Below are 17,472 nucleotides of genomic sequence, written 5' to 3' on the forward strand. Positions count from 1 at the left end.
GAAAAGAAGTTGAACACCATATAAATCAAAAAAAGACTTATAAGCCTAAACCTTAATAAATATTTTTACCACCAACACACTCAAAAGTAAAAGGAGTCGGTTGTATACACAACAACAATTCATTGAGGAGGTTGATGCTTGCCGCCGCTGGGAAGAGGAGTTTCTTAATTTGACCGCACAACTATGAGTAAATAAATTTGTGCACAAGTGAGGGGTGAGATCAGACCAAAAGGAGAAAAATGAGAATATGCATGTTTAGAAGAGGGGCACCGTTGTGTGTGACGGCAATGGGTCACCTTCGATTACGACACACACAAACTCTACTCACGGTTGCAGGTCCCCAATGAGATTATGTTTCTATTCACATTGTTGTTTGCATGGTTTGCTATTTTGGTTTGTGGTTGAGGGTTTGTTATTGCTATTCATGGAGACGGTAGTTGTGTTGCTGTTGTAGTGTTTTGGGAGTGGCTGCAATGGAATGGGAAATGAGCATTTGCTGTATTGAAACCTTGTATAATTGTAGTATTGAGATCATAGTTGTTGAATTAAGCGTCGTGATTTTGTTCTTAACCTTAAGATTTTGCAGAGATGATAAGAGGAAGGGGGAGAAACAAGAGAAAGGAAGGAAGAGAAAGGGTATAATGGAAAATAAATGATGAAAAGTGTAAAAATAAACTTGTTTATGGTGCCTAATAAGTTTTACTTTCGCACCCTAGCCTCCGTCCACCCTCAATGCATGAAACATCAACGTGTTTGTAGGAAACCCTAGCTAACGTACATGCTTAGGAATGCTTGTGACTTGTCTAAAGGTGTCACGTTACATGTATAATACTAAAAAATAGTTTTAAAAAAATAATTATAACTAATTATATAAAAGTAGGTAAAAAAATTATAACTAATTTTATAGTTAGGAGTATTTCAAATAATTTATTTCTATATTTAAAAAACAATAATAGTTATAAAGATATAATTTATTTTTGAAAGGAAAAGGGTGCCAAAGTAAATCAAATTCGTGTAAGTACATGTAAGAAATACATATTCAATACTGTGCTAAATTCATTTTGGTTATAAAATTATAACTGTTTTATAAAAATAAATATTCCAAACAACTTATTTTTGTTCGTCCATAATTAGTTATGTAATTAATTTTAGATATAACTCATTATATAATTGATTATATAACTAATTATATACTCATATTTTAAAAATAATAACCAGTTATAATTATAATTTCTACTTGTAATCTAATTATTTATTAAGTATGGTTAAATTAGGCACATGGTCTATGATTACGTACAAAGGTTCCAAAAGTTTTCTAAAATATATATAATTATGAAATAAATTTTTTCTATATTATTTTTATAAACATTGAAATTGTTATTTTATTTCATACTTTTTTATTTAAAATAACATGTAATATGTGATTAAAAAATAATACTGTTTTAATTGTTAGTTTTTAGTTATACGTTACATTTATAAGTTCACATTGAACGGATTTTTAATTTACTATAATATATTAATATGTAACTTTCTATGATGATATACTAAATATGGATAACTAAATTGATTGGATAGAATATATTTTTGATATCATCTCTGATTCTTACAAATAAAAAAATTAAGATAATAAACTTAAAGTATTTGTTTCTATTAATTTAAATGATACTTAATTTGATTTTTCTTTAAGTAATATTTTAAGTTTGAGTTATTTGAATGAAAAAAATATAGGTGAGAATTGAGACTTGAGAGAAAAGATCTACCAAAGGTGATTAGCTAACAAAATTTTCCGATAAAAATTAATTAAAATTAAAAAAAATACTTCATACCAACAAATTGAATATAACAACATGATCTAGACACCCTCTTCCCCTCTCTTTTAGAACTTTTCATATATATATATATATATATATATATATATATATATATATATATATATATATATATATATATTAATGTTAATGTTACTTTATTATAATGACTAAAGTGATAATCAGTATAAAATTGTATAAAACTAAATATATGTTTTTTATTATTATAATAACAATTAAGATTATGATCATTTAATATAAAAATTAGTTTTAATTTTATCTGTAAAAATAATAATTATTTTTAAAAATACTGTTTATTAAAAAGTTAGATATTTAAATAATTATAAAGGAAGAAGAAAATTTTCAACCTTTTTATAAGATTTCTAGATGCGTAAGACTAAATTGAATAAAAAATGTTATATATTAATCAAAATAATTTGAATAATATTAAAAATCATACAATAAATGAAGCATTAAGAATTCTACTAACCAATATTTTTAGGATATTAGTTAAAAAATTAATTAAAAAATTATAGAAATTACACTAAAATTATATTAAAAATTACAATAATATACAGTAATAGCATTATAAAAAAATCAATTTTATTTCCTTAATCACTGCACGGATTAACATTTGCCTTTTGAAACTTTTTCCAAAAGCCAGTGGTTATCTGTTCTTTACACAGGTGATTGATATACCCAAGTCGTAAGGAATTTAGTAACAGACTCAAACAAAAGGAACAAACAGAGAGCCCTTTCCCCTAACAATCACTGAGTCCCACAAAGGAGCACATGCATCTAACTACCAACAAACAAACGTTGCATAGTCAACCAAAGGCCAAGAAATTAAGGAACAAAATCATGAACCTAAGTCATTGACAAGGCCATGTATCTTAATATCCAATACTTCTGAACAAATTTGTCCCATAGTGTGATAGAAAGACAAGAGATCAGACAACTGTTCCACGGTCATTTTCGCCATCACATTTCTTGCCATTTTTTCTCTTTCCTCGTTTAGCTTCAGTCTCTCTATGTAGGAGCCTGCATTCCTAACCGTTGCACCCATTTGCTTTAACCTATTCTCTTGTTGCACACTCAAGGCTGTGTTGGACTGCAAATTTATACATAAATCAATACAGAGAAAGAAAAAAAAATTGATAACGTCGTGTTGTGTTCCTTAAACAAAGGAAAATGATGCATGTACACCACATGCTAAGAGAGAAAAAGAAGCTGCCAATAAAGTGTTTATATTAAGGATGCTAATAAACAAGATAAAGTTAAGGGATAATTTGAGCTGTTACAACTGTATGCCTTATTCAAATTTGATAGCACAGAATACAACATGATGTTATGTTTTTGCTTATCCTTATCTCCTATTAGTTGAAGTGTCAAAAAATATTACTCTAATGACAAAACTTAAATAAAGAACAAAACTGAAGTACTTTTAATAATATTCTTCAATTAGAATTAGCTTTATATCTAAGTTTTGTCCCTATTCTAAACAAATATGAAAAATTGTCAAATTAGTTTAAGTTTCCTAGTTGTGCAAGTTAGTACCTCAAGAAATTCTGCTCCAGCTTCGAGTTCAGTCTCTTTGGGGGAATTAGTTCCACGGCCAGCAATGTATAGGTTTTTGGCAAGTGAGAAACTACGCACAATAATCTTCCTTTTGATTTCCATTTCCTTATTAAGCTTAATAGGCTTTTGTACGGATGTTAAGCTGTTCAGCTTCTTCTGATGAGCAACAACTGCTTTTACAAATTCCTGCAGAGTTTCCACAAAATTACAAATGTCAACTCAAATTGCCAATGTATAAATAACATTAAAATAGATCTCTAAAGAAACCATATATATTTTCTAACCTTATAAGCAAAGGGGCATCCTGGGTAATCAAACTCATCCGAATCAGGCTTCCTCATACGCTCAGGGTGAAACTGCAATCCCATAATGAACTTACCCTCCTCTGGATTATAAGCATCTGGGTCATAAAACCCTTCAATCAAGCCATCAGGTGCAAAGACCATTGGCACAAAACGTTGTGCCAATCTCTTGACCCCTTGATGGTGATAGCTATTAACACAAATATTCATTTTTCCTTCTTCCAAAGAATCCTTAAACCAATGATGCAAAGGGGTGTTTTCAACCACTTCCACATCGTGCCTATGCCCATCATAATCGTCATAGTTTATGTGCATAACCCTTTGGCTATCGAGACACTTAATTGAAAGCTCTTTCCCTATGTCCTGGTAAAGGGTACCCCCACATGCAACATTAAGAATCTGTGAGCCCCTGCAAATTCCCAAGTAGGGAATGTTCCTCTCGAGACATAGCTTGGCGAGACTCAACTCAATTGAGTCTTTCTCTTTGTCAATGGCCGTGTCACTTGCATGAAGCCTTTTAATCTCTTCCAATTCCTCTTGTGAAAGACCCGCGATATCTTGTTCGTACCAAGAAGGATCAATGTCTTCACCTTCACACAGAAGCACGCCGTGGATTGGCTCAAAGCTATCCAACAACATGTGCACCCCGGAAACACGAGGAACAATCACGGGCACCGCGCCATACCCTACTATAAGATCTAGGTGATATTCACCTGAAAAAAAAAATCACATAATAACACGTTCTATCAAAAGGGCCATGTTAATTTCACGCACATGATTGGAAAATAATTAAGGAATTACATATTTGCACTACAACAACAATAACAAAGTTTTATTCCCTCATGTGAGATTGAATAAATAGATCACATAACATGATTCGATTTTGTTAGAGACTAAAGTTTTGGCAATGTTATTTATATGACATCATTTGACTCGGTTAAAAGACTAAAGTTTTTTTACCACTTCCAATAGCATATTTGCACTATTGCGCTAGAAGTAAATTTGAATGAAGAGATGAAAGAAAAGGAGGAAACATAACATACCAACGAAATCAACGAACTTGTTTTTGCGAACGCTTCGTCTAGAGACAATGAGAACACGAGGGAGAATGACAGAGAGATCGGTGGACATTGTTGTATGTGGGGAGATTTGAAGAAAAACTATGCGTGTATTGTATTTGTGTAGGTTGAGAATGAGATGAGGCTTTTTGGGCACTATTTATAAATTATGATGGATAAGGATTAATTAATACGGGATTGATTGGTGAGCAATGATGGAAGCCCGTCCTGGGTTTTGTGAATTACAGCAACCTAGCGAGAGCTGCAAAGGGATATATATTGAGCCAAACAACGTTGGAGTCGCAGAGACACAGAAAAACTAGCAAACATTTTCGTGGCTCCGCGTATGATCCACGTTTTCATAGCTTACAGTTTCGTTTTCGTTTTCGTTTTATTGCTTTTGAAAAGGTTATACACAAAAATATTTAACTTCGGATGCTGTGCATTTGATGATGCGAAAATGGATCCTCGGTTTAATTTTCAAGAAAATTGTTTATGATAAGTTTTTTTATAAGTTTAAGATTAGGTTGTTAATTTTTATAATAATTATTTACTTACATTAATCATATATATATATTTAACTCTTAATTATTTTGTTTGGGATGTATTCTTAATTAAGCTGTGCATATATATATATAAACAGATACTGATAAAAATATAAGAGATAAGCATAAATATGTATGGTATTAATTACATACGAAATTAATTTTCATGACTTTGTCAACTCATTCTTAAAAATTGATTTTCAGTATTTAAAAGAAAATATTCATTAAGGAAAAAAATTTATTACATGGAAAATATGAATGCATAATAAATAATTTTTAATAAAAAATGTTTTCTATAAAATAAAAAATTAAAAATAATTCAAATCACTCCTAATATTTTTTAAAGGGAAAAAGATTAAAATATATTAAAAGACTTAGTTTCAGCACAAGGAGTACTCAAACTAAGACAAGAGCAAACATATCAAATCACTCCTAATTAGTTTACAGATCATGATCCAAACATATTAATTTAATCATTTTATCACCTTGTAAAAGAGAAAAAAAGATTTCTATAAAAAAAAAAAAGAGAAAAAAAGATACTCCGGCCCTTTCCCAGATATCATCTATTCTATTGATTTCGTTCATTTTTTGTATATATTTTTTATTTATTAATTAGAGAATCTAAATTCATAATTAACCTGTTTCACAGGGTGGTGCCGGCTATTAATTAATTGGATTTGATTTGTTAATGACATTTGTTATCGGTATTAATATATGTATACTAATCAAAACAATATTGGCCTCGCGCGTGTATATATTTATATCGTAAAAAACATATCATACTATTCTGCATGATTAATAATTCATCCCATATATTATATAAAATATTATTAATAGTCCATGGTCATATGTTGTGTGAGTTGATAATTTAAAAAATTATTTTTAAAAAAAATAATGAAGAACAATTTAATGGTAAAGGAGTTTAGTCTATTCCAAACCTAATAATGGATGGCATTGTAAATGTCAATAGAAAGATACAAAATAAATATTGTATGCTAACAGTCAAGGTTAAAGAAAAAAACTTGGATATCAATAAATAAAAAGAAGAATAGTTGAATATAAACCTTAAAAACAAAATAATTTGATTTTTATCATCCTGTGACAATAATGAATGAGTACTGAGTAGAGTAAAGGGGAGAGGGGGGCATACAATATTGCAAACGTTGGATGGGCATATATGCGCAATTAATAATATTTCATGTAGGTTAGAAACATGTGACTTTGGTGTTAACATTCTAACGTTAATAAGTTAATTAAATTATAAAATAATTAATATTATTATATATAATACTAAAATTTTAAATATATATAAATTTACATTGTGATAATTAATTTTGATTTAATAATTAATTTTTTATATATATATAAATTTTTATTAAACTTATAATTTTTATTTAAAATTTATATATATATATATATATAATATTATTAAATCAAAATTAATATAATAAGATCAAAAATAGATCAATAAGATTTTGTTTAAAAATCTTATTTATGTACTCCACAGTAATTTTAATATATTCAAAATGGGATTTCCAATAAATAATTAATAATAAAATACACCAATATAAAATAATTTTATACAATCATTAAATTATAAATTATTATGTATGATAAATTTGCTGATTTTAATAATTATTTTAATAGTTATATCAATGAAATTTTTTTATTATTTGACAATCTACTTAATATAATAATATTTATATAAATATTATAAAAATTATAACTAAATTTATTTAAAAATATTTAAAATATTTTTATTTTAAAAAAAATTAGATTATACAAATTTATAATTTATATGATTAATACGGATTGAGAATTCTTACGTAGATAAATAATTCTGAAATATTTCAAAACGTGTTGGTGAAGATTTTCTTCCGGGATTAGAAGAAAATCCCTTAATACTATTATGGAGACAAATGAAGTTTTGTTTGAACTTATCCAGTTTTGTTAGATTCAAATAAAATTTCCCTTTTTTAGTATTTGCTTTATTTATTGCAATTTGAGCATTGAACACTATATATATATATGCAATTAAGAGTGGGAAAACACCGAGGATACGTTGGCAAGTGCAAATTAATCGGAATAGGATACCTTTTGATTTGTCACTGCCTACGCAATAACTTCATCCAATTAGCAATTAATTTCATATAAAAGTTTCTAATTAATTAAAGACTGATTTGTAAGTGATGATATAATAATGATAATGAAAATAATAATACTGTTTACATAATTCAAGAAGATTAGAGAGTGCGGTGTCATTATAGTAATAGTATTTTTTAAAAGCAAATGTTTTGAAACTACTTAAGAAATTAAAAGTGGAAATTTTGTTTAAAAATCTTATTTATGTACTCCACAGTAATTTTAATATATTCAAAATGGGATTTCCAATAAATAATTAATAATAAAATAAAATACACCAATATAAAATAATTTTATACTATCATTAAATTATAAATTATTATGTATGATAAATTTGCTGATTTTAATAATTATTTTAATAGTTATATCAATGAATTTTTTTTATTATTTGACAATGTACAAAATTTTTAACTCATTGCATAATTATTAAACTCGATAAAAAAAAATTATATCAATGACTACTTAACTAGTGTTCTTGAAACACTTATTAGCGAGCCACGTATTTCTAATACTTTATGAAAAATTATTGAATGAAATTAATAGTATTTTTAATAATGCATTTTAAAAAAAAATTAATAGACAAAAGGGTATTATATAAACATTAAGATTCTTTGTATTAGCACAATTTCTGCTTAGTAGAAATTAAACATAAGCGTATAGGTATTTTGAGTTTATAACAACAATGTGATGTTTTTTTAAAAAAAAAAAAAACGGCAGCAATATAATGTATTATACACATACTTACACATTTGATATATAACAGCAATACTATATAAACAAAATTGTCTATCAGTATAATTTTTTTTTTGTTAGTATAAAGACAAGATCGAATAAGATAAGAGATAAAAAATTGAATTTTATTTTTAAAGTCTTTTTGTAAATATTTTCTCAAATAAAAGAAAATCAGTTAAGCTGCACCAGAAGAAAATTAGTAAGTCTAGCACTAACATAAATATGAAGGTGATCGGAGTTGGGCACGATGAAGTTTCTTCCTATGATTGAACCTTATAACAAATAGAAACTGTGTTTTATGAAGGATCCTTCAACACTTAATAAACTCCTCTTTTTTGGGTTAAAGAGAAAATAAATAGTATTTAAGAAAGAGATAAAAAATAAATAAAAGGTTAAATTATTTTTTCTATTTATTTTAAATTTACTCAATTTTATTTGATATTTTAAATACTTTAACCAATAATAATTCAAAAGTATTAAAAAAAAAGCTACAATACAAACTTGAGATTCTTCACCTTCTTTTACCCAAACTTCAAAGACAAACAATCAATCTTCAAAAAGAAATGTTAGCAATATACTTATCTAATGCATATTTTTTTAACAAAATCTTTATTATTAATTGAAATTTATAAAAAAATATAAAATTTTATAATGTCTAATAACTAATAATAAAAGGTTTATTATTATACTCCTCATCTTGATATTAGATGATGGGAACAAGGTCATACAAAATACATTTTAAAAGAAATGTCTGAGCCCGGGTTCGAACCGGGGACCTCTAGTGTGTGAGACTAGCGTGATAACCAACTACACCACCCAGACAGATGGAGTCTTGTATGCAGTTGCCGTAAAACAATTAATATACAAATCATATTTTCGTATATTGTGGTCCTGAAATTTTCTCTTCCATGAGACCCCTCCTGCTTCACAATTGGGAAAATTGTTGATTGTATTGTGAGACTTTAGTTATTGGATTTTCAGGCATGTAATTGTGTTTGGTTAGAATATGCTAATCTGCTACTAATTAAATAAATAGCTAGATATGATGTATTGTCTAATAGTCTAGTCTATTGTGAACTCGAACAACTATGGTGTCTAAAAGCCTTTGAGATAACTTCTGAGGAATAATTCAAAATTTTCTCTTACTGCTATCATCCTAAAATTGTATATTTTGAAAATAGACTATTCATATTTTATTGTACGATAGATTGGAAATGATACAAGAGAAGTAGCTACAAATATATTAACAAAATGTTACAAACTTTGGATATATTTTTGGATCAATTCAAGCTGCTTATTGGAAGTAGCTAGAAATTATAAATTCTTAAGAATAATAATTTTTAATTGTGCAAAAATTTATAATCAACTGACTACTAATGTAAAAAATATTTACAATCACATCATATTCTAGTTATAGTAATTTTTTTAATCTACTATTCAATACAAAAAAACAATTGAAGGGTATACTTGGATTGGATATCTCGTTCTTGCCTATCATAACTACATAACTACTTATACTCAGTTTGAATTTTAGATAGAAATTTTTAAATTATGATTTAAGCCAAAATTATAAGTCAGAAGTCTCTACTCAAATTATAATTTAAAGTTTATAACTAGAAATCCATTATATAATTTTGATATAATTTTTTTATAAACAATATATTTTACGTAATTATAATTTTATATTAATTATAACTTTATATAAAAAAATATTTTTGTGGATTATTAGTAATACATGGTGACCTGTTTTGCCACCTCAAATGATGGAAGCTTGCTTGTGGGGCTTCTACAGAGACTGGATCTTTGAGCTTCAATGAGGTCCTTTAATGGTGATTTTCCACCATGGAAATGCAGTGGAAGACAAAGGAGAAGAGGTGAGAGGAGGTGTCATCCACTAGGAAATAAGCCATGAAAGAAAGAGCTTCACCACCAAGATGAGCCTTGGATAAGAAGCTTGGAGAGGATGCTTCAATGGAGGAAAAGAAAGAGGGAGAGAAAGAGAGAGGGGGGAGCACGAGATTGAAGGAAGAAAGAGGGAGAGAAGTTGAACTTTGAGTTGTGTCTCACAAGACTCTCATTCATCAAAGTTACAACAAGTGTTACACATGCTTCTATTTATAGACTAGGTAGCTTCCTTGAGAAGCTTTCTTGAGAAAACTTCCTTGAGAAGCTAGAGCTTAGCTACACACACCCCTCTCATAACTAAGCTCACCTCCTTGAGAAGCTTCCTTAAGAAGATTCCTAAAGAAGTTAGAGCTTAGCTATACATACCTCTCTAATAGTTAAGTTCACCTCCATGAGATGAAAAGCTAGAGTTTAGCTACACACCCCCTATAATAGCTAAGCTCACCCCCATGACAAAATACATGAAAATACAAAAAAAAAATCTCTACTACAAAGACTACTCAAAATGCCTCGAAATACAAGGCTAAAACCCTATACTACTAGAATGGTCAAAATACAAGGCTCAAACAAAGGAAAAACCTATTCTAATATTTACAAATATAAGCGGGTTCATACTTAGCCCATGGACTCGAAATCTACCTTAAGGCTCATGAGAACCCTAGGGCCTTCCCTTGGATCTCTGGTCCAATCTACTTGGAGTCTTCTATCCAATGCCTTTGCAGGGTAAGATTGCATCATTCCCTCCACCTTGGAGAGGATTTGACCTCAAATCTTGAGGTTCTTTATACTCTGGGCTCCTTCCTTCAACACCTGTAAAAAGAACAAAAACATATGTATTAGTGGTGTTTGGTATGTTGAAGTAAGGTAAGGTCTGAAAACCCATTTCCTGGGCATCTTCCTATGAAGGAACATGGTTTCTCACCAACTCAATGAGTGATGCTACAAGTATAGAAAAATATGGGACAAACCTTTTGTAAAAGTTTGTTAAGTCATGGAAGCCCCAAATTTTTCTTATACTTGGTGGAGTGGGCCACTCAGGAATGACCTTTATTCTCTTAGGGTTCATGGGAACCCCTTGATCACTATTTGAAAAATTAAGAAAAGTAACGCAATAAAACATACCTTTTTCTGTATTTTCATATTGATTATTCCTACCAAAAAGTATGACAAATCTAAGGTGTCCCATATGAGTACCTAAGTTTGTATTGAAACTAAAAATAAGAACAAACCTACCTAATGGGTCCCTATATACACACACCATGAAGATGTTAGTTGCACGAGTGATTTTACAAAAGAGGGTTGCACCACTCAAAACATTCATCATACCACCTATTTTAGGGACTTGGTGCCTAATAATACCTATTTTGGGCACCAACAAAGCACAAGGATTTAAGCTCTTGCAAACCAAACATTCATCCAACAACTTCTTTACTTGAGGAATAAACTCAAGCCCAAGAGGTGTGACAATGCTAGCAAGTGCCTTTTTACAAAAAAGAAAATGTGGAGGTTGTCTAAGAGGAAAAGTTTCTTTAATGTTTGTCTTTATTGTAAAATGAGTTTCCTTCTTAGCTAACCTCTTGGAGGAGACACTTACCTCCTTACACTTCTCTTTAACCACTAATGGTTGTCCTTCTTCTTGGGGGTAGATTTCTTCACTAGATTCTTCTCCTTTTACTTTTTCACTTTCACTAGAGGAAGGTGAAGTAGTAGCCTTATCTTGGCTACTATAAATGTCTTGGCCCCTCATAATCATGGTTTTTGTAGTGGGGCATTGAGAAGTAATGTGTCCTCTTCCAAGACATTTAAAGCACTTTATAGAGCTAGTTTTCTCTTGCGTACTAGCCTTAGGGGCTTGCTTTTCTATTGTCTTCCCCTTATCATCTTTGGGCTTAGAAGGTGTCACCCCTAAGATGCCTTGACCTTGATCTTTCTTTAGATAAGAGTGAGAGTCATAAGATTTTGATGTAGACTTCTTTTTAAGTTGTTGCTCTACCTTTATTTTCCAAATTAAGTTAGCCTCTACATTGTCCTTCCCATGGAAGTATGAGAGGTTAATGTTAGCCTCTTTAGGCTTTCTTTCCTTTTCTCTTCTATGGGAGTGAGGTCTAAGATGTGACCTATGCCTTCCTTCGTAATAGTCATGAAGTTCTTCACTTAGGCTCTTGCAAGAGTTATGACTACTATAGGAGGCATGTTTTTCTCTTTTCATTTCTTTCATTATTTTTCTTCTTTCTTCCTCTCTTATTTTCTTTCTTTCATCTTGACTTATTTCTTCCACTCTTTTTTTCCTTTTTCTTTTCTCTCTTGTTTTTCTTTCCATAACTTGAGGGAACTCAACTCATCTAAGATTCTAAATAAAGGGTCTTTATGACTAGTACCCTCTCCATTAACACTAGATGAATGATGACTCATGTTGGTTCCTAAGTTGTAGTTATTTCTTGTTGGAGGTTTGAAAACAAAAGGTAAAAGAAACTATGGTTGAAACTGAAAGAAGTGTGAAAGATAAGGTAAAAAACTAATTGGTAAAAGGAAAACTATCTAGGCGGTTTGACAATGGAAGGTAAAGAAAATAAGCTATGAAAGCAAGCAAGAATTGTAAACTAGGCGAATCCTAAGAGTGTTTGGATGACCACATTCAAGGTTTCCAACAAAAACACTCACTATCCTAAGGAAAAATTGCCTAAAATTATTACACAAAAATGAAAGTTTGGTAACCTATTGGAGGCTCCCAACACACTTCCAATGAAAGACCTTTTTGTTACAAAACTTGAAAGCAATGAAGGTAAGTAAATTGCAAATTACAAAATTACAAAACGGTCCTCAATTTTGGTGTTTGTTCTCTCTTTGGTAATTCACTCAATTTGGAGTGTTTCTTAGTCTAATAGCTCTTAAAGTGGTTGACCCATTTCTTCTTGACTCAAATTCTTCAAGGGATGGCACCAATCCTCCTTCCAATTCCCTATATGGCAACCCACAAACAAGGAAACAAAGAGACAAGCAATAACCAAAGACCAAAAAAAATGAAATGAAAGCTAAGCCGATGGAGTTTTAACAAGACAATTTTTCAAGGATTACTCAACAGTTAAAGCAATGAAAAGGACATAGAAGCAAGCTAGGACTCAAAGAGAAACTTAGAATGGTTCTAAAGTAGAGTAAAACTATTAAAAAAAAAGACTCAACAAACCTCTAGCTTTGGCACTTGCTTTCACAGTAATTTTCAATTGAAATTTTGGAACTAAGATTGGTATAACATAGGCACCAATTATAGAATAAATTTTGAGGCAAAACAACAAGCACACTTCTCTTTCACTTTTTTTTCCTGGATACTGATTTTTCTGCCAACTTGTGTGATTTTTAGTATTTTTTCCTTTTATCCAAATCACTTGGTTCTTTTTTTATAAATTTTTCCCATATGTCTAGAAAATTCAGTAAACATTTCATCTCAAAATTCAAAGTAACCAATTCTCAATAATTTTTACAAGTTTGTATGTCCAAGCTTCCAGCACCAGCGATTTTTTTTAGCATGGTATATTGATTGCCTTGGACTTACTTTCAACCTTCCTATGTGTGTTGAACTCACTAGTATTGTTTACCACAGTTTTAGGAGTTCAATATTCACTTAGGATCAACATTTCAGCCAACAATTCAATCACCAAAACTCGAATTCACAATAGACACAATCATAAGGAAACCTAAAAGTTCAAGAAAAGTTTCACAATCAAAGACTCTCTAAGAATTTTGCATGAACATGTTAAGGACTAATTAACATGAAAGATTTGACTCAAATCAAATAATAGGCTAAAAGAATTTCATACACTCATGAACAAATGAGTTAGACAAAGAAACAAGAAAATAAAATTCAGCACAACATAAGAAATCTTATATGACAAGTTTCATGACTAGACATGACTTCTATGATAAAATTATAATAGGTGAACAAGTCACTCTAGATTTTTGAGGTTTTCTTCTACTTTAATATTTTTGTAAGAATTTTATGGTTTATGTTTCAGCCACAAAAAATAACAAGACAAAACTCAAAGGAACCTAAACTCAACACAATTCATGGTTCAAGAACAAGAACAAGAAATTTGAACCATAGAAAATCAAATCTAGCTTCTATAGGAAGTTTAATTGGTGGAAACTCTAAAGAATTATATTAACAACATTTAGCACAAGACATGTGAGGAGATACATGGAGAAAAATGAAGAAACAACAATGGAAGAGAAGGTAAAGCAAAAAAATTAATAGAGGTTTAAGGAGCACCTACTTGAAGCTCTTGTGCTCTGATACCACTTGATGGAAGCTTGCTTGTGGGGCTTCTACGGAGGCTGGATCTTTGAGTTTCAATGAGGTCCTTTAATGGTGATTTTCCACCATGGAAATGCAGTGGAAGACAAAGGAGAAGATGTGAGAGGAGGTGTCATCCACTAGGGAATAAGCCATGAAAGAAAGAGCTTCACCACCAAGATGAGCCTTGGATAAGAAGCTTGGAGAGGATGCTTCAATGGAGGAAAAGAAAGAGGGAGAGAAAGAGAGAGGGGGGAGCACGAAATTGAAGGAAGAAAAAGGGAGAGAAGTTGAACTTTGAGTTATGTCTCACAAGACTCTCATTCATCAAAGTTACAACAAGTGTTACACATGCTTCTATTTATAGACTAGGTAGCTTCCTTGAGAAGCTTTCTTGAGAAAACTTCTTTGAGAAAACTTCCTTGAGAAGCTAGAGCTTAGCTATACACACCCTCTCATAACTAAGCTCACCTCCTTGAGAAGCTTCCTTAAGAAGATTCCTAAAGAAGCTAGAGCTTAGCTATACATACCTCTGTAATAGCTAAGTTCACCTCCTTGAGATGAGAAGATAGAGCTTAATTAGCTACACACCCCCTATAATAGTTAAGCTCACCCCCATGACAAAATACATGAAAATACAAAAAAAATTCATACTACAAAGACTACTCAAAATGCCTCGAAATACAAGGCTAAAACCCTATACTACTAGAATGGTCAAAATACAAGGTCTAAATGAAGGAAAAACCTATTCTAATATTTACAAAGATAAACGAGTTCATACTTAGCCAATGGGCTCGAAATCTACCCTAAGACTTATGAGAATCCTAGGGTTTTCCCATGGGTCTCTGACCCAATCTACTTGGAGTCTTCTATCCAATGCCTTTGTGAGGTAAGATTGCATCATCAAAGCTCACATCCGCTTAATTAAAAGGGTCAAAGTGACACCTTTGATGAATGACAAAGGCAATGTGAAGCTGGAAATAAATGATTTGTCACCCATGTGTTTTAAGATGTACTTTATTTGCTTTAAATATTATCAGATGATTAATTACCACGTGTTTGATCATATATAAATAATGAATATCTTTTATTAATTGAAGGCGTGATGAACTCAAGACTTTTTAGAATAATTTTACACCTTGATCCATAAGTTTGGTAATTCTTTGACCATATTAATTTAATTTATATTTTGTTCATACTTTCTTAACATTAATAGTTTAACAATATTGTTATTCAACCAAGCGATTAATTATATAAAAAAATAATATTATTTATTTAGATGAAATTGATTTTTTTCCCCTCTTGATGGATTAAACCGCTTATATGCTGTCTTTTGAAAATATTTTACAGTCATTTAATGTAGCTACAAAAGTTACTCCGTATTTGACAATTTTTTTAGTACATGTTAAAACATTACCGTAAAAAAAGGTAATTATCTCCATATTCTTTATTGTTTTACTATTTCCTATATAACAAATTGATAATCCTGTCTAATATTAATTCTCTGTTTGGTACAACATACAGTATGTTATAACGTGCATCTAGATGATTACCTTCATCTAGACATGTTATAAATTTAATTTTTAATTTTTTAATTTTTTTAAGAAAGTTAAACATGTAATTAATTTTTTTATAACTAAACCTGTGTTTGGATTACCGTTTTAACCTCTCAAAATTACTTTTAACTTAAAAGTTACAAAGATGATCCTTCCTCCAACATATTTTTAAGGTACGTTCACCCTCGTAAAATCGTGAAACGAGTACTCATGTCAAACGAACTATAAATTTGTTAACAACGCCGACACATGAGAGGACATATACGCCACTCTAGAACATCATTATTTATTTATTTATTTATTTATTTATAGCTCTTAACACATATAATTCCCTGGATACAACATGTATACTGGTCATATTCAACTCTAGAGAGCTTTATCTGATATGATCATCCTTAACATATTCAAAGATAGCTAAATACTTAACTGTATAATATATCACACAAACGTAGAGTGACATATATAGAGTAAATAATAAATATAAGTTTAATTTATACACACAAACTATGAGTATATAACATCGTTATCCAAATATTCAACAAGAATTTACTTTATTACCGCATCATGTTAAAATGTTGCGATAAAGTGGTGAAATCCTATTGAATGCTTGTGTCAAGATGCTTTGTAGGATCAAAGTGTGTATAAATTAAACTGTTTATCTATATATATATATATATCCCACACTTTAATTATAAGAAGGCTTAATTAATTAACAAGTTGGAAAGGGAATCCCACAAGAAGCAACGGTTTTTCGGGCATTAGGAGAGTTAACATACTGCTTCAAGCTAGCGTTTTTGAGGTAGCCACATAAGCATGGTTTTTGCTGCTTCAGCTTCGTGCAACAAGCATTGGAAGGTTTAGCACCGGAAGTGATTGCTGGAAGACACGGACTCAACTCTGTTGGGGTGCATGTCACAGCCTCAGCCATGGGCCCCACCTCCGCCAGAAGAAGAAGTGCTACAACCACCACTGCACACATAGCAGACTTCATCATCATTCTCTAGCTCCTCACTTAAATTTCTTAACACAATTAATAAGTGATGAAAATGTGCAATTGTGGCACGTTTATATATATAATAAGTGGGTCTGGTTAGTGGTTTGGTTTCAATTAATAATAATGCTTTCTATGGGTGGGAAGTAAATGGCCAATGTCCCCACTATCGAACGAGCGTTGGGCTGCAATTATTATTTTGAATTAACAACACCGCGAAGTTGTGGCATTAACTCTAGTGGCTACTATCATCTGGACTTAATTAATGGACCACCCAAAATGTTTAATCAGGGTCGTGTTACCTACCAGCTACCCACGTGGTAGTACTAGTAACCAAAAACGTATCATAGACATCCATAATATTAGTGAGAGAAAAAAAAATATGCATAAAATAAAATTGTTTTTATAACGTGATATGAAGAAAGAAAAAAATATAAATAAAAGCATTCGTGGAACGTTTAACATAATTAATATAACTTCTAAGTCTTGAATTTTCTTCATTAATGAGGTTCTTTGTTTCTTAAATGTGATTAGAGATACTACTTCAAGAAAAAGAAAAGTAAAAAA

General features: G+C 30.4%; 2 protein-coding genes and 1 non-coding gene across 3 annotated transcripts; all 3 read right to left on the minus strand.

The window, feature by feature from the left end:
• Nucleotides 1–2,389: 2,389 nt before the first annotated feature.
• LOC100817990 (putative glutamine amidotransferase GAT1_2.1) lies at nucleotides 2,390–5,136 on the minus strand. Its single transcript, XM_003518582.5, has 4 exons — nucleotides 4,732–5,136; nucleotides 3,671–4,401; nucleotides 3,366–3,572; nucleotides 2,390–2,919 (listed from the first exon to the last, which is right to left on the minus strand). Exons 1-4 carry the CDS (start codon nucleotides 4,817–4,819, stop codon nucleotides 2,668–2,670), a joined length of 1,278 nt encoding a protein of 425 aa, XP_003518630.1. The 5' UTR covers nucleotides 4,820–5,136; the 3' UTR covers nucleotides 2,390–2,667.
• A 3,777-nt stretch (nucleotides 5,137–8,913) lies between these two features.
• TRNAV-CAC (transfer RNA valine (anticodon CAC)) lies at nucleotides 8,914–8,987 on the minus strand. Its single transcript has one exon. It is a non-coding gene; the product is annotated as a tRNA-Val (tRNA).
• Nucleotides 8,988–16,164: 7,177 nt separating this feature from the next.
• LOC100306409 (alpha-amylase inhibitor/lipid transfer/seed storage family protein) lies at nucleotides 16,165–16,973 on the minus strand. Its single transcript, NM_001251472.2, has one exon. It carries the CDS (start codon nucleotides 16,909–16,911, stop codon nucleotides 16,624–16,626), a length of 288 nt encoding a protein of 95 aa, NP_001238401.1. The 5' UTR covers nucleotides 16,912–16,973; the 3' UTR covers nucleotides 16,165–16,623.
• Between the last annotated feature and the right edge of the window lie 499 nt (nucleotides 16,974–17,472).

Source organism: Glycine max, chromosome 2 (assembly GCF_000004515.6).
Source record: "Glycine max cultivar Williams 82 chromosome 2, Glycine_max_v4.0, whole genome shotgun sequence".
In the NCBI taxonomy this organism is placed as follows: domain Eukaryota; kingdom Viridiplantae; phylum Streptophyta; class Magnoliopsida; order Fabales; family Fabaceae; genus Glycine; species Glycine max.